The 26100-nt window shown below is 35.5% G+C and overlaps 1 protein-coding gene across 5 annotated transcripts in view; it reads left to right on the top strand.

Moving 5' to 3' along the window:
- The window catches only part of LOC121738064 (irregular chiasm C-roughest protein-like), a 101752-nt gene extending 76201 nt beyond the window's left edge, over positions 1-25551 (top strand). For 2 of the 5 annotated variants that reach the window (XM_042129887.1, XM_042129886.1), the window contains exons 4-20: positions 5098-5178; positions 6057-6208; positions 6590-6681; positions 7738-7846; positions 8206-8379; positions 13430-13532; positions 14092-14225; positions 14578-14704; positions 15808-15953; positions 16934-17087; positions 18604-18833; positions 19316-19459; positions 20850-20938; positions 21821-21975; positions 22507-22617; positions 23106-23186; positions 25509-25551. In XM_042129887.1, the coding sequence (XP_041985821.1) occupies positions 5098-5178; positions 6057-6208; positions 6590-6681; positions 7738-7846; positions 8206-8379; positions 13430-13532; positions 14092-14225; positions 14578-14704; positions 15808-15953; positions 16934-17087; positions 18604-18833; positions 19316-19459; positions 20850-20938; positions 21821-21975; positions 22507-22617; positions 23106-23186; positions 25509-25543 (2117 nt within the window). In that variant the 3' untranslated portion in view covers positions 25544-25551. Of the gene's footprint in view, positions 1-5097; positions 5179-6056; positions 6209-6589; positions 6682-7737; positions 7847-8205; positions 8380-13429; positions 13533-14091; positions 14226-14577; positions 14705-15807; positions 15954-16933; positions 17088-18603; positions 18834-19315; positions 19460-20849; positions 20939-21820; positions 21976-22506; positions 22618-23105; positions 23203-25508 lie in introns of all 5 variants that reach the window. The other 3 variants (XM_042129888.1, XM_042129889.1, XM_042129890.1) reach the window with 3 other exon arrangements.
- Positions 25552-26100: the final 549 nt, after the last annotated feature.

The raw sequence follows: 26100 nt of genomic DNA, 5'->3' as shown, positions 1-26100 counted from the left end.
TTTGAGTTTTTTTTAAAGAAAATATGTTTAATGTTATAATGAGTAATCGTCAGAAGGGGAATCGTTTATTTGAAGAACTTAAGATTTCCGCAATAAATGTTTATAACAGGAGGAGTTTAAAGTACAAAAGGTAATAAAATCAACTTAAATTAAGCACCAAAATGTATCTCTTTGCGCATAAAGTTCAATGTAAACAAAATTTGCGCCCCGCGCTCATTTGTTCGTCTTTTTCACGTTATTTGGCACATACGTGTACAGATATTTAGGTGAATTACGCCCCGTGTTTTATTTGAAACGTACAGTCAGATACGTAAAAATGCAAACAATATGTATATCGATACTGGAAATTTCAAATGTCGCAAAAGACACAAAAGAAGCAGTTATAATATATTATAATATTTAAAGTATAGGTATCAAATACTTCGTATATTAAGGATAGTTTTTTTGCTTCTAAATTTTTATTGGAAATGACTTTGGCTATTATCATCTCTATTTCACGGAAACATTTCCACATTCTCGCCAGTTTTCCCTGAGGCCTTATAAGCTTTAAACACGTCATACACATATTAAACATGGTCTTTCTTTCTGCGCTGCTATTTTTACAGTGAACTGTATACAAGGAACTCATACACAGACTAAAGTATTACTTACTTTATTTGTTTACCTGACTGTACGCGTTTTCAATATTACGGTTACGTAAAAAGCATTCTGAATTATTATACCCCTGTGTGTTTACCATAGTAAACCTTATATTCTGGTAATAGGGACCATGGTTATATAAATTTAAACGGCGCATATCCAACCACACATTGGCTTCAATTGTTTTAAGAATAACTCAACTTGGCGCGTTTTATTATTGTTTGTTCAAAACTGATAGTGGCAGTGTTTTGGGTTTTCATTTTTTTGGCCTTAAAGTGTACTCAATGAGTTGTATTGATGCTACAAAAGTATGCTATACATCACTACACATAATCAGTGCCGTAAGTAGCCTTTTACGCGCCCTGTCTTTTAACCGATTTCAAAAAAGTAGGAGGTTATATGTTCGGCTGTGGATATTTTTTTACTACATTGGGCAACATCTCTAGGGCGCAGCGGGAACTTATTGGGAGCAAACCGAAAAAATAATAAAAGTCCTCCCTGGTCCGGCCATTCTTGCGCCCCCCAGAGTCTACGCCCTGTGCCTGGGCACCGGTGGCACCGCCCTATTTACGGCACTGCTCATAATTATTTAAATATGAGATACATTTAATTAATACATTGAATAGATTTGGAATTGCGCGAAAACCAGGATTTAAAAGTACATTTTCCAGGATAAAAAATTATCATATTATGTAATTCCAAAAGTATTATATTATGTACTTTCCCGAGACCTAAAGTATCTCCATACCAAATTTAATCAAAATGTGTCCAGTTGTTTGGACGTGAAGAGGTAACAGCGAGACAGAAAGACACACTTTCTTATTAGTATGAATATTATAATATTTTATAATATTAGTATGAATTTATTGATGGTATGGAAAGATAAATATCATTATATTTATCTTTCCGTCGATCGACATACCTAACAAATTCAAATTTTTTTAGTCTCATGAATACTTAAGAACGGCTGAACCGATTTGGCAAATTTTAGTCTTGAAACATTTGTGGAAGTCAAAGGAAACTTTTAATTAGTAGAAAAGTGCAAAGTTCACCGGGTCATCTAGTCATCATTTTTGTTGGTTTTCGCGAGAATCGAACCCACGATAAACAAGCTATAAGCTCTAGGCATTCAATATTCAAAGTATCCAAATATTCATAAGCGATATAACCCTCCAAAATTGCTTTCGGTACATTAAAATAGGCTGCGTATGATTTAATATTAAACATTTTATTTCCCCCGACGACCTAACGAAATTTCATCTTGTATTTATAATGCGAAAAACTCAGCTGTAAAATATAATGTGCTTTAATGGAATTTAGTAATTGTCAAAAGCACTTAACCGCCATTTTTTGGGCTATTTCGAAAGTATATTTTGTCAATAATTGTCAAAAGAGTTTATCAGCCAATTTACATAATATTTTTACTTAAGGCCTGTTTTACCACTTTCTGATAAAGTGCCTAATAGGCTATTCACAACTTTTTGACAGATTCTCTGTACTTGATCTGTCAAGTTAATTGGTGGATAGCCTTATCAGGAAGTTTTGAAACAGGCCCTTATACTACTAATTAACTAGATGATTCCCGCTACTCCGTTGCGGCAAAATTCTTTTATCGCACAGGCACCGTACATTTTTCCGGGATATATCCCATATTATCCTTTTCTGGGCTCAAAATATCCCCTTACCAAATTTCATCAAAATCGGTTCAGCGTTTTAACCGTAAAGAAGTAACAGACCGAAAGACAGATAGACAGACAGACAGACACACTTTCGAATTTATGATATTAGTGTAATCCGTTTCCCGTAGTCACCAAAATTGGTTTGAAGCTATAATATACCTTTTGGCCTTACCAAAAGGTATATTAAAGGTAAATATATACGTGGGAGAGCCATGCTTCGGCAGGAATGGGCCGGCTCGAGCGGATAAATACCACGTTCTCACAGAAAACCGGCGTGAAACAGCGCTTGCGCTGTGTTTCGCCGAGTGAGTGAGTTTACCGGAGGCCCAATCCCCTACCCTATTCCCTTTCCTACCCTCCCCTATTCCCTTCCCTTCCCTACCCTCCCCTATTACCCTATTCCCTCTTAAAAGGCCGGCAACGCACATGCAGCTCTTCTGATGATGCGAGTGTCCATGGGCGACGGAAGTTGCTTTCCACCAGGTGACCCGTTTGCTCGTTTGCCCCCTTATTTCATTAAAAAAAAATGCAATACAAAATATGTAGTCATATAATAAACTAACAGTATAAAAAGCACTTGAATATACAGTTATAAATTATACTCCAAAATTAGAGCATACGTAATAGGTGAATGATCTAACGCCACTGATTCACAGACTAGTGAAAAATGTGTGATTTCGTAACGTTACGACGCGGGAGATTCAGTGTGAAAAAATGTAGTACAGTACTCCCAAATTAATAATGCGCATGAAAATCTTCGCTAATTGTCGTAATCACGGAAACACCCGAATCTATGAAACGTAAGAGCCCCAAACAATGCTTTTGCATTTTGCATCTTGTTCGAAAGAAATAGAAGTAAATATCATATTATTATTATATAGTCGGTACTCTCAACTCGGTGGCGACAGCCAATTGTCTCTATTTTTGGCGCTTGCAAAACCTTTTATTGCGCATGTACAAATTATGTCATGCCATGGCAACCGCACCAACAAGTTGCTTATATTTGATTACGGTCAAGTCGTATACAGTTGGCGTTGCCAAGACATGACATGATTTGGATTTTGGACATGCGCAATCAAAGGTTTTGTGGCATCGTCTTCTAACGCTCGGGAAAGCGGTGGAAAGCCTCTTCGACACTTATCAGGAAGTGGTGAAACAGGCCCTAAATCTTAAACTGACAGCTAACAATTTTAATGTTTGACACAAGCTAGCAATGTCATTGTTTTAAGGGGGCAACTTACCCTAAAGTGTCGATTTTATAATTCATTTTTATACTTGAAAATAAGCCCCGAATTGTTTCATTTTCTATAATTAGATACTACATTATATTTCCAAGAATTCGATCTGAGCAAAAACACGATATCTTAAAATTTTCTCGATAGAAAAGAATCACAAATATGCATCTAATTTTCACAAATTTTTAATTTATTGCCACAACCGTGCATTGAACTAAGTAAATATTTTAACACATTGTATAAAATTCTATCATTGAGAGATCGACTCTAGCGGATTTTTAAAATGTTGCATATTTATCGAGTTATTGAGAAAAAACTAATTTGGCGATGAATTCGCGTCGTTCTTTTTCACCTGGCATATGAAAGACGGGCGTGAGTGTGAAGAGAGAAGGACGATGTTTGATTTTTGGGGTTAGTCGCCCTCTTAAGACAGAAAGATAGACACACATCCCTCCATTTACATCGAAGCTTAAAAATATGACCTAAACTTTCGTTTACCAACTGCAAAAATGCCAGTTCCTTCGTATGTGTATCACAGGCTTAACGCACGTAGGCAGACATAAATTTCGGAAGCACAATTGAAGACGACTGTACATTACGCGCTCGATGAGGGATTTACCGCGCGACTGTACCTTAAGTTTTCTTCTTCAGTGTACATTCGAGAATTCGTAATTTTGAATCTTAAATTCATAACAACAAGGTCGAATTTTAAACAAGTGATTACAAGACTTAGTACATTCGCGAACTGGTAAACGGTTTCGAATCTTATTATAATATAATTAAGGTTGAATTTAGGCCGAAAGGATTTGTATTTTGTTTCGCCAATGTTTGTTATTCATGATAGTACATTTTGGCATATTATGGAATTTACATATTTTATGACTTTAAAATGCACGGTTTCCCAGGCCTAAAACCAAGCTAGATTCTTTCACGAAACACAATTAATTGAGTAGAAATTTGATAAGGAGATACTTTAAGTCCCTGAAAAGGACATAGGATACTTTTATCCTGGAAAAATGTACGGTTCCCGCACGATAAACTAATTTCGGCACAACGGAGTCGCGGGCATTATCTAGTCTATATATATAAAACTCAATGGTGACTGACTGACATGGTGATCTATCAACGCACAGCACAAACCACTGGACCGATCAGGCTGAAATTTGGCATGCAGGTAAATGATATGACATAGGCATCCACTAAGAAAGGATTTTGATCAATTTTACCTCCAAGGGGTTAAAATAGGGGATAAATTTTGTATATAATAATACTTCTTAACGCGAGCGAAGCCGCGGGCAAAAGCTCGTTATAAATATACATTAATACTAAATGATGCCCGCAACTCCGTTGCGTCAAAAATCGTTTATCGCGCGGGAACTGTACATTTTTCCGGGATAAAAAGTATCCTATGTCCTTTCCCGGGACTCAAAGTATCACCATACTTTTCATCAAATTTGACAGACAGACAGACAGACTCACTTTCGCATTTATAATATTAGTAAATATGTATTGTCTCGTGTATAACAGCTGTTTCGTTCTTTCAGGTGACTACTCCTTGGACATAAGAGACGTGGCCTTAGAAGACGATGGCAGATACCAGTGCCAAGTCAGCTCTGGACTTAACGGTAAGTACTAAAGTACGACCCATAGCTACTTGTCTCTTTCAAGAAAATGTACCAATATTATCGAAGACATAACCTAACCTACCTCTATAATATAGAAGCGTAACCATTTCACCAATAGGCATGACGAATTTTTTTTTTTCTTGTTGGTAAGTGAAGGACCATTAAAAAATTTGAATATCGGTGAAAAAATGACTTAGATAGCTTAAAAACTCTCCAAGATATACCTAACTGTGACCTAACTGTGACGTCACGCTTAGGTAGTTTGTTCGATAGCTATGTTAAATATTGCGTTTATGAAAGTAGTTTTATAAGATTTTTTTTATGAATTGCATAACTTATCGAATGGTATACAAAAATTAAGGCATTTTATTAAAACTGAAGGCTCATAACAAAAAAAAAAATACATAAGTTATGAAGCTGAAATTTTGGAAATACTTATTTTTTTTCGCTATGTCTTTATTTTATTAAAAAAATCAGGTTATCTTTGACCTTGTCATCATCCCTATTGGAAATACCCTTTTCTTCCACTTTTCTCTAGAGAAGTAAACTAATCTTTACCTTTGTATTAATCTTCCTCTCTGATATCTTTTAAAGAAATCTCACATCACCATCTAACCTCTCGTCTCCTTCCAGTTTCCTCTGAAGAAGAGAACCTTCGTTTCTTGCAATAATGGCTTTTTGAGCTGCCAGCTTACCATTTCTTTCCTCTAAAGAATCTTCGGCTTTGGCAATACTCTTATTAAGTCTTAACCCATCAATCCCCAAGTGGCAGCCGGCTGCCGCATAACAATTGAAAATCTATTGTATCTGCCATACCCACGATGGAGGTGCTACAGAAATCACCCTACTTCACCATCTAACCTTTCATCCCATTTCAGGTGAACCACCAATAAGGTCAAGGTACGCGCAGCTCACTGTGCTGGTCGCGCCGCAGCCACCACGCATCATCCAGGGTGCCTTCATAGACGCGACGGAGAACCAGGTGGTTGATATTGAGTGCGTGTCTGAGGGGGGGAAACCTGCTGCTGAGGTGGGTATCACTTTGTAATGTGTGTCTTCCAGTAGATAGATTGATGTTCCAGCTACAGCTACGTTTTGCACTATCAGCACTTTAACGTCTCCGTGGTCTTGTGGTTGAGAATGTGGCTCTTGACTCGTGGGTTCAATTCCCATGTTGGAAACATGTTATTTCTAATTTCCATGTTTGGTTAGGACAATTCAGGCTGATCAATTGGTTGGTCGGTTCTGACAAGATGATGGGCATGTAAGGTCCATCCTGAGTGTACTCTAAGACACTGGTCGTGTCAGTTTTTTTGAGATCCAGCTTGGACACTATGTAGCCTTGATCCTAGTACCAGACTATGTAAATAGTTAACCAGGGTCACAGTTATAACTTCTGGTTGTTTTACAGATAACCTGGGTTGACGGTAACCAGATGGTGATCACGCAGGGCGTGGAAAACAGAGTGGAGACTCTTCCTGATGAGCAGAGGTTTAGAACCAGGTAAGAGACTACTTTGACTGTCACAAAGCTTCAAGTCAAGCCAAAATCGCGGCCAATGCATAATATTATATTCTACTAGATGTCCGTAAAATATTTTCCCCGTTTTTCCCACATTTTCCTGAGTTTCTTCGGTCGTATTAGTCTTGGCGTGATAATATAATATAATATAGCCTATAGTCTTACTCGATAAATGATCTATCTAACACTGAGATAAGTTTTTAAATCGGACCTGTAGTTCCTGAGATTGACGCGTTCAAACAAACATACTCTTCAGGTTTATAATATTAGGTAGGGATAGATTTTTTTTAATTATCGCTTGACAAACTAAAGTCTCGATCTAAAAGACTATGAAATGGTATAATATGGTAGTGATGATGATGATGATGATGATGAATGTAATTTGCATAGTAGCATATGCTTTCTGTTCTTAAAACAACGCCGAAACTCCCAAACTTGTATCTATACAGAATCAGGAGTTCTCTCAGCACCTTCCGAACCACGGTATACCAGGTACATCCCGGTGCAAAATCTTACTTGTTGGTAGCGTATGCTTAGAATACTTCTCATGAAACCGAAGTCACTACATGTACTCGATTACTTATGGATCCTTCATCAGATCACCACTTTTGTGAATATAATACCAAATTGGGATGATACCCTATATACCAAAAGAAAGATTTTGAAAATCGGTTAACAAACGGCGGAGTAATCGTTGAATATAAGAAAACGAACATAACACCTCCTCCATTTTAAAAGTCGGTTAAAATTGTAGCCTATGTGTTATTCTGATGTATAAGCTATATTATTTTAAAGTTTCATTAAAATCCGTTCAGTAGTTTTTGCGTGAAAGAGTAACAAACATCCATACATCCACACATCCATACATCCAAACAAACTTTCGCCTTTATAATATTAAGTAGGATAGCATAATAATTATTCTTTCCAAAAAGGGAAGTCAAATTGAAACCCAAAAAAATAAAAAAAGTTCATCTTGAAAAAGCAGTAAATTGCGACATTGATTTCAAGTGACATCAATTTACCTGCACATTTTCCCAGGTCTGTACTACGGCTGGTGCCGAGCAAGGAGTTCCACAATCAGACCCTAACGTGCCAGGCGCAAAACACAGCGGATAGAGCGTATAGGATGGCAACCGTGCATATTGAGGTATGAAATTCTATATTCATAAGTCAGATCCGAGAGTTTTTAAAGTGTTGTGACTTGTAATGTATTTGACAAAAAATTTACAATATTTGGAGGTTTAGGAAAAGTACAGGATACTCTTTATCCCGTTAAAATGAAGTGTTTCCACCAAATCGTGGCGCAACACTGGTAACATCCAAATAACTTTTAAAAATTTACATTACATTTCACCAACTTATATACTTTAAAGATGTGAAATTTACCAAGTAGAATTATCACAGAGGAAACTAATTCATCTATACGTAGGCCTAACCAGGAACAAAATCATTACTAACTGCTGAAGATATAATTCAGTTCTTAGGACAATGAATCATTTTGTTCAGGTGAAATACGCGCCTAAGCTCAACGTGTCCGTAAAGTCTGGAGCCGTCAACGGTCGGGTACCAGAAGGTACCGAAGCCAGGTTCCTTTGTGAAGTGGACTCGAACCCCCCTCCCCAGATGTACCGGTGGTACCTGAACAACAATCCAGTGGTTGGGGACTATGCTGAGGAGATGGTGAGTGTCCTTCTATGCTAATATTATAAATGCAAAAGTGTGTTTATCTGTCTGTTGCCTCTTCACGCTCAAACCGCTAAACCGATTTTGCTGAAAGGTATGGAGATACTTTGAGTCCCGGGAAAGGACATGGGATACTTTTATTTCATAAATATGATTTGAACGGAATTGCTGTCATTTAGTCGTTTTATAAAAATGTAGATTACCAAAAATTTTTATTTTTTGATGTGTGGCAAACGCAATGTACAGGGTGTATTTAAATCTTCCTGCCAAATTTTTTCCAGGGCTTTGATATCATTAGGAGAGTCTATTCAACAAAAAAAATTGGGTGTTATTTTTTTTTAATTACATATTTTATCCCATTTAAATAGTTGCATAACGGTCCCTCACGGCGCGGGGGAATGCGCGGGGGTGATGCGGGGGGAGGCGCGCGCGCGGTCACGCACGGGCGACGTGACGTGTCCATTAATTGTAGTGTTTTTTAGGATAACTTTCGGAAGCTTTTTCTCAACATTTTAGTACTGACTGATTATAGAAGAAAAAATAGGTGTATTTTTATTTTTTACGAGAATCAATGTATCAAAATTTGGCAGGAAGGTTTAATTGCACACTGTATAGATATATATTAAACTTAAATTTTGGTAACGCGGTTGGTGAAAAACCAAAATAAATAGTGGAAAAGTTGGTAAAAAACCAAGAAAAAAGAAAATGGGAGTAGCAGAATTAATTTATTTAAGCGGGGATGTGTTCACCGATGGGTCTGAAGCCATCCTTGTCGGCGATGTATTGAACTCTGTAGAGCCTGCCATCGGGTCCAGGGTAGGAGTATTCACCACGGACGACCAGACCCTCGGTGTATCCACCTTCGGGCAGAGGAACTTGCTCCAGAACGGCGTTGGCGACGAGGGAGATGCCGTTGCTTGTCTCAACTCTGTAAAAAAAATTGAAAATTGTGAAAGTAAGGAGAATATTGGTGAAAATGCACTTAGTTGTTTTTAAAATTGTGTGAATTAAAAGAAAGTAAGGATTAAAAATGGTGAAAGAAGATTTGTTGGAAATTCACTAGAAATTGGATCTTCTAAAATTTTGAAAATCATAAGACTGATCACAGACTACATCAATATTATGACGATGTTAGGAATGATTAGCTATTTATCACTCATTATGATAAAATTTAGCTTCCTAATATCCTTGAACTAAATTTATACCAATAAATAATAATATAATATTTAAATTAAATTATAATACGATCCACTGGGCCTCTATCATGAGCTCTTAAATCCATTCACTTTACGTCCTTATACAGTAAGTATAAGGACGTAACGTGAATGGATTTAAGAGCTCATGATAGAGGCCCTGGTCTTATTACTTGGCGGCCGATCAGCAAAGGATAGTCTTAAGAAGCCTTAGTGGATAATCTTCATTTTCACTACTGATGACTGAACTATCATCATGGTGATGACTTGTCATTATAGTGACACTTACCCGTAGCTGTAACTGTCAATGCCAAGGTTGTCGAAGCTGCTCTTCAGGATTTCGGCGTTCCTCTCGTAAAGTTGTTCGACAGGGGCAGCTACTGCCACCGCGATAAGAACAGCCAATACGATGAACTGGAATTAACATGTATTTTAATCAATGAACCATTAAAAAGTGAGCTTTTACGATCAACATAAAAAATTAAAAAACAGATCTGATCACGATGAACTCAAATGAGCATTTAAAATCGACAAAAAAATGAGCTCCTTTGTGATCAACACGCTATTGATATTATAAAAACAATAAGGAATCTGAATCTGAAGAGAAATAGTACTGAATATAATATTATTACTAAGAAATAAGCAGCTTTGAAATAAAATGAAAAATATTTATTTCTAAGTAGGTTAACAAAGTTAACACTTTTCACTAGAAATTCGGGAACTACCCCGCCGAGAAGAACCGGCGTAAGAAACTCGCACGGGGCCACCTTTTACCAAAAAGGTGGAAAATAACAATAATAGCTTAAGCTAAATTACACTAAGTATGTAAAAATGTAGTACCATTAATTATAATATGTAAAAATGGACTGTATTTGAGTTACAAAATATGTTGAGAATTTTAAAATTGTATGAGCATACGAGCATAAAATTGAAGCTACAAAATATAATAAATGAAAAAATTGCTTCTGTTTTATCGTAGAAATGAACAATAACATTTAATTTGATTCATATAAAAAAAACAACTTCCTATTACATTTTTGAATCTGTATGAATAATTAAAATTAATTAAGTTGATGATAGGTCAGTGTTTGTATAGTAATTAGTAACCTTGATGTTTTATGGTAAATAAAAGATATAAAGGTACATCCTACTGAACTTATACGGAAAAGTCGAAAAGCTGATAAAGAGAAGACCAAAAATGGTATCACTAAATGTTTTCAAGAATTGCATTTTGGAACGAAATGTACACACATTGGAAACGCAAAATGTTTGGTGCGATCTTGGAAATAAAAATTTAAAATTTTAGTCACACTTGTCAACAATATTACTTTAATTAAATATGTGACTAAAGCTGTTAGTAAAATAAAAGCTTTAATAGTAAAAATAATGAAAGCTACATTCGTAAAATAGGAATTAAAATTAAAATAATAAAAATAAGTAACGAAGAATAAAACAGAAAATTAAAAAATAAAAGAAAATCAAAATTGAATTCAAAATGTACTCACAGATTTCATTTTTTTGTTTGTTTATCACCAAAGTTGGAGACGAAATGTGTCAAAGAAGATGTATCAACCATTTTTATACTTCTAATACGCATATATTATGTGTGTACATTTTTGAATATTGCATAGATATAGGTATTTGTATATATTAGCATAATGATCTAAATTGATACAGAAAAGGTTCCGTGGGTGTATCAAAGGTTAAAATATAGCCTCTAATCTACAATTATGTAATTTATGTATGAAGCTGATATCTTGAAGTGAACATCTGTTCAAAAATGGTTGTAAAAGCTTAATCATCTGTAAAGAGAATTTAAATTCAAATAAATATGTATTTAACTAAAAGTATGTTTTGGCGTCGAATGAGGATTGTCGATATAATTATCATTTGCCACCGGAGTGACAGTAGGGTCTTTCGTGAATCGTGTCTAATGTCGTGTCAGATATATGACAGTTATATCGTGACATGTGACAGCTGTTTGACACGACAATTGACACGATATACCCTATGGCTGCACAGCGCCATAAAACCCTCATTATATTAGAGCCACTTTGTTGAGAAGTGTCACTTGAAAGAATGACAACCAAAGAGCATTTTGTATGGGGTGAATATTTTTTTTTATTTTATGAAATAAGGGGGCAAACGAGCAAACGGGTCACCTGATGGAAAGCAACTTCCGTCGCCCATGGACACTCGCAGCATCAGAAGAGCTGCAGGTGCGTTGCCGGCCTTTTAAAAGGGAATAGGATAATAGGGGAGGGTAGGGATGGGAAAGGAAGGGAAAAGGGGAGGACAGGGAAGGGAATTGGGCCTCCGGTAAACTCACTCACTCGGCGAAACACAGCGCAAGCGCTGTTTCACGCCGGTTTTCTGTGAGAACGTGGTATTTCTCCGGTCGAGCCGGCCCATTCGTGCCGAAACATGGCTCTCCCACCCAATGGAATACCCAATGCGTAGCATTTATTAAAAATTATTTGCAGAAAAAAAAGAAAAACGGCTCAAAGTTATTATTCAGAGCGATACACATATTACGGGGGTAATAAGAAAAAGAAATAAAGGCGTGTGCACACGCGGTTTTATTACAAGTTCGTATAGTATGCATGAATGTTCGTACTGACCATAAGGCTTTACGGTTGCTGGCTCGTTTCATGGTTATGTGCAAATATTATTCTCCACGTAATTTTATACGTGGACTGGAGCAGTTATTGTGTTATAAAGCATAATAAGAGAGCGCTAGGTGTAATGAGAAATATAACTAGTTTGCACACGTAATATTCATGTTTACATTTCATTCAATAAGCATTAAATTGATTTCAATGAGATTAGAGAGAGAGAGAGAGAGAAAGAGAGAGAGAGAGAGAGATAAAAGATTTTGTTTCTAGCTTTCTGTCTGTCTGTCTTTCTATTGTCCCTTCACGCTTATATCTCTGAATAAATTTTTAAGAATAATTATGTAGATAACTAGATATTTTGAGCCCAGGTAAAGGAATTTGGATAGTTTTTAGCCCGAAAAAAATACATGTGGCACTCGGGGACTGCCGCGGTAAAGCAATTGCATAACATTTTATAATGCAATTATAATTCGCATACGTCTAGAATCCGTGAACACCGTGCCAAAGTCTGCCGAACTGAAACGACGTTAGACGATGTGTTAAGTTTATTTTCGTTACGTAATTTCTTGGTCGCCGATAAAAGCTATGCAAGAGCTTAAAAATACATTTAGAACGAAGCTGCGAACAGAACGTAGTTTTATTAAAATTTAGTTTAAAATGGCCATGATATTTTCAGGCTTCTCAAATAACACGCATAATGGATTTTTAGATGGTTACCTTGTAAAAATCGTAAACTCCAAATTATCTAACTAATATGGCGTATTTTAAAAAGACTAAATACGAGTATCACTTTAGTTTTTTTAAAATATGGATTTGAAGGCAGAATTCCAAATTGTTTTTCTAAAATTTATAAAACAATAGGTGTTGCCTGAAATTTGATTGAAACTGTACTATATGTTTCTCAGGCAAAAATCCTATATCCCGGGTTTGAAAGTATCTCCATACCAAATCTCATTACAATCGGTAAAGTGGTTTAAGCGCGAAGTGTTACGAATAGGATAGGGAGACAGATGAATTAATAAAATATATTTTATTGTGCAAACACAGTTAGATGGACAGACAGACGAACATACAGCAGGATAGTTCTAACTTATTAAAGTACAATATTATTACCATTATTATGTAACGCATAAGTGTGTATGTTCAATGCTAAACAAGAACAGACCTTTTAAACGCAAACAAAAATTCCACTTCAATCTATAACAATAACGTCACAATTCAAAAGATGTCATTTTTCAGATTATCTTCAATGTGTCCCGAAAACACAATAAAGCAGCCGTTAAATGCGAAGTGAGCAACTCTGCTGGGAGGAGTGAAGCGTCACTTACCTTAAATGTCACCTGTGAGTACCCAGCTTTAATTTTTAAATGCCTTTCCAACCCAGTTGAATGTAGTTTCGAGTGGTTTTTTGTTAAGTCGATTTAATAAGTTTGAGCACTTTAAATGTGAAGACTATTTTTTATGCTAAAGTAAATTTTACTATCTAACAACAACATCATGTCTAGTGATTTATATAAAGGTTTATAGATCATCTATCTACATCTATATTCTAGACACATTTGATTCTAGAGAAAGTCTACAGAGATTGTCCATCAATCTACTGTTTCAATCCAATAAAGTACTCTCAGAGAAGTTGATTCCTAGGCAGATGGTGGACCTAAGTAATTTGGTCGGTTAAGTCAAACCCATCCGACCGATCACAGCTAACACTGAATTGACCAAATGACATAGGTCCGTCTAGTGCCTATGAATCAATTTATTCGATAGTATAATACTCAAGAAGTTAGCGTTTAGTCCCAAATATTATCTTTTAAAAATGACCGCAAGAAATGCAATGGTAGTAAGCGCTTTAGTATATTCTTCCCCGAACACTTTAGAATTATCATAAATATTTTTCCCAGATCCACCTTCATTTCGTACCCGACCACAAAACATAGAAGCTACACTTGGCTCCACTGTTACCTTAAGCTGTGATGTTGATGGCCAGCCCCAGCCGGAAATCAGATGGCTCTTCCATGAGCCGGGGAAAATCGGGGTAAGTGCTTACCATGATGATTGTTATTGGTCCAAAAACGATAAAACAATTGCTGATAGTGGTGACCATGACTTGAAGGAAGCAGAACCTTAGCATGATGTTTAATAATTAATCGATGTAATCCCTAAAATATATTATTTTGATTAAAAAGTACACTGAAATTAGTTTAAGATAATATAAAAAAGTAATCAGTTTGTAATGGTGACATACCATAAATAATAATATGACTTTGGACTGAAAAATGGGTAAGATAATAATTTTAGTCCCATAATATATTTTGCATTAAGTAAATTTAACACCTACGCATATTCTCTACTATATAGCCTATGTTTTACGAATGTCGTATCTTCAGCAGGTCAAAGGGAAGGCTCCCAACCTTCGAGTCCATGTTGATGAAGAGACCGCTGGAAGATACATCTGCAAAGCATCAGTGGATGGATATCCAGAGATCGAAAGCGAGGCTACTATATTTATTAAAGGTGAGTAAACATACTGACCTCTAAAAGGGTTATTACCAGGTAGATGAGAAAAATCAAAGACTGAAAAGTATCCGTGGATGGATATTCAGAGATCGAAAACGAAGCTACTATATTTATCAAAGTTGATGTTATAGACTGACTGTTTAAAAAAATTGGTTATTTTCAGATAGATGGGGAATTACCAGACTTTTATAATGATGACGTAGTAAATAGATATTTTGTAGATGAAAAGCTGCTTTGACTAGAACTATAAGAACGCACAGTAACTATAGATTGTAACAGTGCAAGATTATCTCCAATCTTTAATCGATTGCAATGTTAAAATTAATTAAAATCAGCTCAGCACATGTTCCTACATAACCTACAGCGAAGCAATTTGCATAGAGATTATCACACTACTTCCCACTACTGCCTATAGTCTTAGGTAGTTATAGATTCTATCACATCAAAATCGCTATTCTGGAAATCTCAAGCGTTGTTTTTAGAAAAAGTAATTCAATTTATACAAAATAAAAATTATTTTAAAATTTTATTAGTTAGTCTCGCTAAAAGTCGATATACAGGGTGTAACAAAAATAAGTGAATACTTTAGGGTCTGTACATGGTCCTTGTAGAGAATTCACTGTGAAAGTAACAGCGCTGAAAGACCAACAATTTTTTTCACTTTTGTATGGGGAAACTCGTGACGCTCGGGCCCTTGCCCATACAAAAGTGAAAAAAATTTCGTCTTTCAGCGCTGCTACTTTCACAGTGAACTCTCTACAAGGAACACGTACACACCCTAAAGTATTATCACTTATTTTTGTTACACACTGTATACGAACAAACGAACGAACGATTTGGTTTATATTAGTTTTGACATATTAGTGGAAGTCCAGGGAAGGTTTATATTAGTAGAGAAGTAATACGAAATTCATCTAGTACAGATTTAAAATTATTGTCAAATTTTATTAGCCTCGCTAAAAGTCGAAAACGGCTGAACCAATTTGGCTAATAGTCTTGTGATATTTGTGGAAGTCCAAAAGCTTTATAATAGTAGGGAAGTGACACCAAGTTCACCGGATCATCTAGTTCATTAATCAAATTATTTATTTTCTCCCTAGGTCCGCCCCAAATCCTATCCAACCGTACCCAACTGGGTTCAGAAGGAGAAAGCACGAGGATAGAATGCGCGACCCGCTCTGTACCAGAACCAGATGATGTGAGATGGTTCTTTGAAGGACGAGAGATCAGTGTTATACACGACCCGGTGAGTGATAATCTTTAAAGCCTGAAAGTATCCATACTAATATTATAATTTTAGACGTGGGAGAGCCATGCTTCGGCACGAATGGGCCGGCTCGACCGGATAAATACCACGTTCTCACAGAAAACCGGCGTGAAACAGCGCTTGCGCTGTGTTTCGCCGAGTGAGTGAGTTTACCGGAGGCTCAATCCCCTAACCCCTACCCTATTCCCTTCCCTACGCTCAACTATTCCCTTCCCTTCCCTTGCCTCCCGTATTACCCTATTCCCTCTTAAAAGGCCGACAACGCACTTGCAGCTCTTCTGATGCTGCGAGTGTCCATGGGCCCCTTATTTCATAAAAAAAAAAAAATAATAAACGAGAAAGTGTATCTGTTAGTTTGTTACCTCTTCACGCCCATACCACTGAACCGATTTAGCTGACATTCGGTATGGTGATACTTTGAGTCCCGGAAAAGGACATAGGATACTTTTTATCTCGGAAAATGTACCGTTACTACGTGATAAACGAATTTTGTCGCAACGGAGTTACAAGCGTCATCTAGTTAATGACATTAAACAATGTAGATGTGAGAATTTAGTAACAGATTGCTCATAAATTTTAATGGAATCTTGATTCATCCGAATTTCAATAAATTTAAGTTTATATGGACACGCCGGTTTGAAGATATAGTTTAAGGTCATGTGATCAATGACTGTAAGGTTCTAAGTTTGTTATTTCTTTAGTAATATTACTGCTTTTCAGTGTAGGTTTTTTAAACCACATTTCTCTCTTCTTTCTTTTCATCCAAGGGTCAATTCAGACCGCAACACGACACGTAGATCTAAAGTATGGATTTGACAGATTTGCAAGACGTCTCAAGCAATTGAAATCTGTCAAATCAGTACAAATTTAGAAATGAGTACGCGTCTCGTTGCGATCTGAATTGACCCATAATATTAACTCATTTCTTCTTCTTTTCCTAATATTTCTTCTTTCTCCAGGACTATGCTACCCTCGAAGAGAAACTCGGTGACGGCATCGTTAGGTCCAGTCTGGTCATCAGGTCTTCTGAGTCCAAACACTACGGCATCTATAACTGCAGCGTCACCAACGAGTACGGCAACGCCAATGTTGCCATCACTTTGAAGCCTATAAGTAAGTTGCGTTGGCTTGAAGTCGACTGTTGCTTTGAAGCCAAACTGTTGGTTTAAAGTGGTTTAAGGCTAATCTGATGGTTCAAAGACGAGCGTTGATTCTTACTCAATCTGTTGATTTAAAGGCATACTGTTGATTTCAAGCATATAAGTTGAGATGTCTGCTTTAAGTAAACCGTTGCTTCTTACTGAATAAGTTCATTTGAAGTCAAACCATTAGTTCGAAGTAAACTTTGGCATGAATCGACCAAGACTATAATATATTAAGAGGCCGGGTTCCATCGAAATTCTCATTCATACATACGTAATACCAAAATCATTTTCTCATACGAAAATATTTAACATGTTTGAGTTGTTTTTCAACTTAAAAATAGTAATTACCTAGGTTCTTGCACAAAATTTACTACAAAATATTAATTAAACACTAAAAAATATTTTTTAGTGTTTAAATATTTTGTAGTAAATTTTTGTGCAGGAACCTAGGTAATTCCCACTAATTCCTATTTTAAGCTAAGAAATGACTCAAACATGTTAGATATTTTCGTATGAGAAAATGATTTTGGTATTACGTATGTATGAGAATTTCGATGTACTACTAAACGGTGTATATACTATTTAATATTTGTAATAAAACTTTATTATTTTCAACACCATTGATAATATTTTAATGGCGAAGCATCGCGTAAATTTCAGCCCTTAAATAGTTATTTTCATTTACGAGTCAAACGGTTCACTTTATACATTCATGAGCTTTTCATTGAAATCGTCAATAAAATATAATACAGATGATTTATTATTGACTACATTTCAAGTGACAGAAATATGCATTTACATTTCATACTTATTTTAACGGTACTAAAATAGCTAATGTCTTTCAATAAATGTACACTAAAAGACGGTAGCAATAATAATAATTAGTTCAGTTTTAGAAAAAAGCATTTTTTACTCTTCTGGGATATTAGATCTACTATCAATAGAGTATTGATGAATACCAATCACATTATCTGATTCCATCTTTTTGGCAAATGATGGCTCGCGTGCGAATTTTTAACCGAGTTCCAAAAAGGAGGAGGTTGTTGTTCGGCTGTGGATTTTTTTTTTAAATTTTTGTATGCCGAGTAATCGTTGAAACGATTACTCGGCCGTTCGTGAACCGATTTTAAAAATGTTTCTTTTGTTGTATTAGGTTTCACTCCAATTTTATTCTGGCTTTTCTTGCTGTGTTAGTTTTTCAAATGTTATTTGTATAAAATTCACCCATAATAATATTATAAATGCTAAAGTGTGTCTGTCTGTCTGTACCTCTTCACGCCCAATTGCTGAACCGATTGTGCTGTTTGGTATGGAGATACTTTGAGTCCCGGGAAAGGACATAAGTTACTTTTTATCCCGAAAAAAAAAAATGGTTTCTGCGTATAAATGAGTTTTGTCAAACGATCATCTAGTCTAAATAAAAATATTTTACTTTGATTTTGACCTTCCTTTATCCCCTTTTCTCAACCCCCACTTCTTTGCAGAAACCCTGCCACTCTTCATCATCCTCATCGGAGTATCATCGGGCATCATCCTCATAGCTGCCTTCGTGGTTATATTGGTCATCTGCAACCGGCGCAGACGCCGCAACCAAGCGAGGAACGAGAAACCAGACGTCACGGTCAACACCAGTGACATCTATAACAAGGACAGCGATGGAAGTTCCAACATAAGTGATGTGAAGTTACAGATTCCTCAGGAGAGCTATGATATGGTAAGCATCTGACTAGATATTATTATCCTCCAAAGTACTTCATTTGAAAGTTTTTGCACACAACTTTTATCACAATATTGCGTCGATTGTGATAGTAATATCTAGTAATTATGATAGTGGGCGTGGTTTGGGAGTCCATATTCATTGAAATACACTTATCAACGAAAGACGTCAACCCAGCATAATATTATGTACAAATGTGCATATCATCCTTACCTAATAGATTTTAGACGTGATATTCTTAAATGGAACCAAATGATTTCCTTAATTTAAAGGCTTTACAAAAATGTATCTAGACCAATCAAATGCTATTTAGAAACCATGTTTTAAAACAAATAGACTGAATTAAAGAAAAAATAGCATTTTTTACTTTTCTCTTGTATTCTGTTTAAAAAAAGTCGTGGGATCAAGCCACTTCGTTCGTATTGCGTATATTGCTTAATATACCTTTGTTTTTCATTGACCATATCTTTTGTTCTCAGGAATACACAAACCTGGATCGCTCTGACATGAAGCCTGGTCTGCCCTTGGCCGGCCCGGTGCCCATGCCAATAAGGGACGACATGATGCCCTTCAGATATAGCAACGATTACTCCGACCCTACCTACAATGATGCTTACTTTAAGGTATGAAATGCTTATGGAAAGCCCTATGGTTATTTTAGGTTTTTCGCCTTTTGTGTTATTCTACATAATTATATCATCTAAGTATCTTATTCAAGACTGAAATACCCTAACTCCTCCATAATTGTATAGTGATAAGATCGAGAGAGATAATTTTATTGAGATAGCTCCAATCAAACTATCTGCTTATCATATCAATAGCGTTTTAAATCGGTCAAAATATTAACCAATCTGTAATACTGTTTAGTAAAAATATAAGTTCAAGTCAAAGATGCTCAGAAACTTGGTATTGATATCGAGTTTCAAAAAAGTCAGCAACATCAAATAGATTATCGGTTGTTAAAATATTTATACTTGCATTGGTTCCCGTAACTATTTTACAGCATAGAAAAACATTCGTATTTTTTTTCTTTAGTAAATAAAAATAACTCAATTTCCTTCCACGCGCTGACCATCCCTCAACACATAAATAACGAATAAAGCTGTTAAGTGTAAATAGTTTTTATTACCTGTTAGGCTTTGGACATACAAAGCGGATCTTAGTCGTTTAGGCTTAGGTCTTAATTTTGTTCATTTGCTTTCATGCTTATCATGGATTTCATATAAAGGTTTTCTACGGTAAAAGAGACAGAGTGACAGACTAACAAATAGTATCTTTGCCTTTGTTCCTAAAAACTATCAGTGTTTCTTTTACATTTCCTACTGTACTGTTGGTGCTCTTGTGTAAAGCGCATTCGGACACTATAAAACTTTATCTAGCTGGCTTTTCTTCAAACTTATTATTAAAATTGGCTTACATTGTAAAGGTGATTTGCGCTAGGCTAAAATATGTGCCTCTCTCGTTCGGATTATGTTTTATGTTCGGATTACGTCAAGCCAGATCACAAGTAACTTTGACATGACATAACAAGAGTAAACAGAACTATAGGTCTACCAGAATCTGAAGGCAATTTTTGACAGCAGATTTTCAAAAAATATCCTTGATCATTGGATAATTTTTTATATTTGCATGTTTAACACACAGAATCAGCCGCTATAAGAAAAAGAAAGGATCAAAATGTTTTATTAAATTACCCCGGTATTGTTAGAGTCAATTTATTTTCTCACTTTTTGTCATCAGATTCTGGTACACCTATAACATGCGTTACTAATAATATTAGCATAAAACATGTTGAAATTGACACTCACCCCCAACTCGCGTATACTCGTCTGTTTGTTTGAATTCGAGTTACTCCTTAGTTCTGTCTACTCTGACAAAACCCTTTAGTTGAGTCTATCGATATGTTCTGTCGATTGGACTTGACATAATCCGACCAATAACATAGGCCTTTCGCCTATGAAGTTTTTGTTCCACGCGTTGCCTCCGCCCCGTCTGAACTCCAGCTTATTTCAGAACCCCGCCTACGTGTACGACTACCCACAGGGCTACGCGCCCCCGCCGCATCTGAGAGTACAGTCGCCCACCGAAACTGCTACTAATAGGTGAGATATTTCTATTGAAATTATGTTTAGGTACAACCTAATTTCCACTAGCGAAAAAGTAGTATAGTAGCCAACTTTGGTTCGTTTAGCTGCATAGTGATGCCATAGGAGATCAGAAAGAAAATACAGATTGTAACAAAACAAAGTGTTGAGAAAAATTTAGCAGCGATGAATAAGTAACTTTTTTTAATTTTGTATTTGAATATTCATGACGCTTCCAATACAAAACATAAAAAAAAAACTCTCAGCGCTACTATTTTCACAGTGAACCTTATACAAGGGATACATACACACTCTAAAGTATTTCCACTTAGTTTTGTTATACCTTACATATGTAATTATGTACGTACGTAGCTCAAGCGATCGTCACGGTGACTATATTATTATTTGATTATTTTAATTATTTTAAGTGCAGTCGTAAATGCTAAGCAACGAAGATGGTTGCAGATGCTGTTATAATAAATTATTAGGTTGCACTGCGTCGAGACATCTTGTGCAATTTTAATTTTATATCGCCATTAAAAACTGAGTAATGCGTCGCATCTCGGTGTGAAACTACCTTAAATAATATGTTACATCTAACTTAATTGTCTTTCAAATTGGAATATATACGATAGTGACATTTTAAACATGGCTATAAAATTCTTATCTATCTAAATTATTATCCTGCTTTTGATGACTATCAGAGAAGTTGAATCATAGACAGATCGCGGACCTACGTATTTGCGTTTGTTCAAACTCAGGTGACAGATCACGAATTACATTGAATTGATAAATGACATAATCTGCCAAATGACGTAGTTCTATCAACTGCCTTTGAATCAATTTCTTCGATGGTATTCAATTTACCTACAAAAAGTAATCGACAAATTTCATCAACAGGTCACAGCAAGATTCATTGACGCGTAGCATAGACACATCGTCGACTCTGCCACTCTCGAACGGCAATGGATCAGAGAACAATTCTCTAAAACGAACGAACAAACCCGAAGATACTGACGCTATGAACAACCTTGGTCTACCTTTGGCAGGAGAAGGTAATGTATATATAACTTAGTATTATTAAAAGAAACAATAATATGTAAATAAGTCGGTTATAGAACTTAATCTTTTTTTAACAAGGAAAAAGTCGTTAATATAGATAATAAACAAATTATAGCCTAAGATAGAACCCTGTGGAACTCCTTACTCTTTTTAGCAACGAATAGCAAGTCATCAATATAGACGATGAAAAGAAGAGGTCTCATTAGTGACCCCTGAGGCACTCATAATTTTTTTAGTTAGGCATCCTAGGCGTATTATTAGACACAACACAATTTGATGAGGAGTAATTGTATATTTTTGGACCCCCGACGAAAAAGATGGATGGTTATAAATTTGACAGGTCTGCTTCTGTCTGTGTGTATGTGTGTCTAAACGGTTGAACCTATTAAAAAATAATATTTTTTGGTTGAAAGCTGATATAATCGAGAGTTTTCTGGTTTTCTGTTTCGATCTCTGTCTCCTGAGTGTGATGAGTGAGGTTACTTTTTAATTTCTCAATTTAACATTTATTATTATTCCTGCAGTGCCCATATCAGGACCACAGGTATACACCCAGCCTGGGAATAAGAACCAAAGCGGTGTGGATCTCAGATACGCAGCTACGTACGGCAATCCGTACCTTAGAAATTCGCTGGGTAAGCAAATTTTTTCGTATAAAATGACGATGTACATTCTTTCATTATTACGCAAAAATCGGAGCAGAGGTCGCTACTTGCACACACAGTAAACAATCCGAGAAAATCCGACAAGTTGCACACGTCATATCAGAATAATGATACAAACGTTGTCATACATCGAAAAAAGCTTTTTGTTTACTGTCTCTGCTGGTGCTGTCCCTAGCGTGAATACATTGCAGTAATATAGCCTATTTTGTATCTTCATTTTCATCAATATCATTGTTTGGTATCATATCAAAACATACCAATATTAAAGCTATTACAATTATTATATTATAGCTTTGTAAATTATTATATAGCAAACCTATTCAAATAATTTGTAATGTATACCATTGTATTTTAGCATATTTCATTTTTCGATATGTAAACAAATATCATTAAATCAGTTTTGTACACATACTATCACATATCATTCACCGATATTCATATAAAGTTTCATCATAAAGGGTACAGCGCAGTGCACACCGCTAAGCCTGCGTCCACACCCGCTCCTCCCCCGTACTCTGCTAGAGGGGCCATACCGCCAGGTATATAAGTACTTAGGTAAATACAAGTATATAGTTGAGCATGGGAGCCTAATACCGGTTCAATATCGGCAATATAATTTTGTGTGCACTGTATTTTTACTGTAGATTTACAAAGCATGAGTAGAATAATCCAACTGATTTCAAAACGGTGCGAATTGGAGCCATCGGTTTTGAAATCGATGTTCAATTGAAGCCAATATCGGTTTTCAAACCAATGCGAATTGAAGCCAATATCGGTTTTAAAACAATGTCCAATTGGGGCCAATATCGGTTTTAAAACCGATGTCAAATAGAGCTAACTTCGGTTTCAAAACCGATGTCTAATTGGAGCCAATATCGGTTTTAAAACAGATTTCAAATAGAGCCAACTTCGATTTCAAAACCGATGTCTAATTGGAGACAATATCGGTTTTAAAACCGATGTCGTTTTGTTATTGAAATGTAGAAAATTTTTGTCAATTCATTACAATATAATATCCATTAATTTGCACTACGTTTTGCACCAACTTGCTTCTAATGACCCAACTCAAAAACCAAAATGTATATTTTGTAATAATATTATGTTTTATGTTTTATGTATGTTTAATTCGTATGTTGCATGAAAGTAACCCAACTGATATTAATCCGATACTCAATATCGGTCCCATCATGTATATTGTGTTCACGATATTAATATTATTATAATGAGCGTTGGATGTGTTTTAATTTGAATGTGTTATGCTTATATATATTATAATATTGTGATCTTCTAATAAAAATACTTACTGTTTTTCTTCCTAGAATAGTTTTTTCAAAACCTTTAAGTAAAAATCAAAATCAGAGGAACCATTCTCGTAAAAAATGTATCCAATTTTTTTATTATAAAACCGATATTAGAAACCGATATTAAAAAAATAATAGAATCCCTCTGATTATGATGTCTACGACGCATAATTACTGTGTTTAAAGCTATAGAACTTTTTAATTTCCTATGCTTAAAGCTAAACGTCAAGAAAATCTTTTCACTTTGTATCTGAATAGATGCTATACAAAGTAAGATCTCTACACTGACTTAATGTCGCTTGCACAAAGCACGAGTAGAAATGAGCAAAGACTTTGTAAAGTAATTTTAAATTCAAAGAAAATTTCTAATACAGTATGCACTTTCAAGTTTTGAGTAGTTGCACTTCCGAAGTGAAAATATTTCTCACAATTTCTTCGGAAGTTTTAAAAATTTTGTTGATACACAAAATTTTCCTTTGTCGATTATGTATGTACAGGAAATTTATTTTGAGTTATATATATTTTGTTTATTTAGTAGCTAGCCTACTGCATGTGTAAATCCTTACTAAAATTACTGCGAAAGTGTGTCTGTCTGTTACTGCTTCACGTCTAAACGGCTGAACAGATTCAGATGAAATTATAATATTAACATAGAAAAACTTTGAGAGCCGGGTAGGATAAGGATAGTTTTTATTGCGGAAAAATGTACGGTTACTGCTCTGTAAACGAATTCTTCTACATTTTACGGCCGTATTTGAAATGAAAAGAAATGTGAATTCTATTTTAATTTACCGTTATTCCCGTTTCTAATTTTCTTGTCATTTTATGTTTAAACATAAAAAACATAACGTCAGCGGAGTTATAAACATTTCAACGAAGATTATTACTTGATGACTATAAAAGATTTGACCCAGATTCGCTTCGAAGCGACGCTGGCAATTAAAAAGGACTCGTCCACCAAAAAATCTGATATCAAAATCGATTTGTAACTCTGACCCGTAAAATTTGATGTGAAAATCCGATTTTTAACTATCGATTTTGTAGTTTTGTGAAGGTATTTTTAAACTTTGAAAGCTTTTTGATAACGTTTCATACTTTATGCTGCATAGTAAATAGATTAGGAAACTAAAACTGTTTCAGTTAGCCACGAAAATTTGTTCGTGTCAATTTTTTTATCGCGCAAATCCTTTATTGCGCTTGTCAAAATCATGTCATGTGATGGCAACGCAACTTTACGTGTAACCAAATACGAACTTGGTCGTGTTCGTCGGCGTAATTTTTAGTGCATGCGCTGCAAAACCTTTTATTGCGCATGTCAAAATGATAGCAACGACAACGTATCCGTTGTTGAAATTTGACAGGTTACTAAGTATATAAACAACTTTGTTCGTGGCGTTGCCGTGACATAATATAATGACATGTTTTGGACATGGGCAATATAACTTATAAGATTTTGCACGATAAAAAAATATGACTTATATTTTGTCAACTTTTTTATGTTATTTCGTAACTAGCATAATATTATTGTTATATTTTATTAACATTAAATTATTTTTACAGGTAACGAAAAGACGACGCCTGCAACGCATGTTTAGTGAAAGTGAAAAACTAGAGAAATTGACGTTTAAAAGTGACTTAAATATGAAAAAAGTGAAGTGACATTTAATCCCGTTGACATTGAAAGTTTCAAAGAAACAAGTCCCGTTGACAAAGAAATTACATTGAAGTGGGAGATCGTGGATTGTATGTGTCTTATAGCATTGAAATAAATCTTGTATAGGGCATAACTATGTTTCGGACGCAAATATAAACTAAGGATAAATTATTATTTAATCCAAGGGATAACTAATAGATAATAAATATTAAAACCGATGATTTCAAACGTATGCTGTCATTTCTATAAGTGACGAGCAAAAAAACTGTAACTTTTCGAAAACTTTTTATAAAACGGAAAAAAATTAAAAGAGGTAATTTTTAAGTGAATCGATAAATATGTTATCCCATGGATATTGGATAGTTATCTTTCGTTTATCAGCCCTATGGTCCAAGCAACTAGTCACAAAATCATAAAATGTTGACATCAACTGTCGCACTCAGAGACGAATATTAAGGCCATCCCCTGAGCAAACGACCTTGACCATATATTTGCCGC

The sequence above is a fragment of the Aricia agestis genome, chromosome 22 (assembly GCF_905147365.1).
Source record: "Aricia agestis chromosome 22, ilAriAges1.1, whole genome shotgun sequence".
Classification (NCBI taxonomy): domain Eukaryota; kingdom Metazoa; phylum Arthropoda; class Insecta; order Lepidoptera; family Lycaenidae; genus Aricia; species Aricia agestis.
The sequence above is the reverse complement of the archived record's forward strand: the minus strand, read 5'-3'. Positions and strand labels throughout refer to the sequence as shown.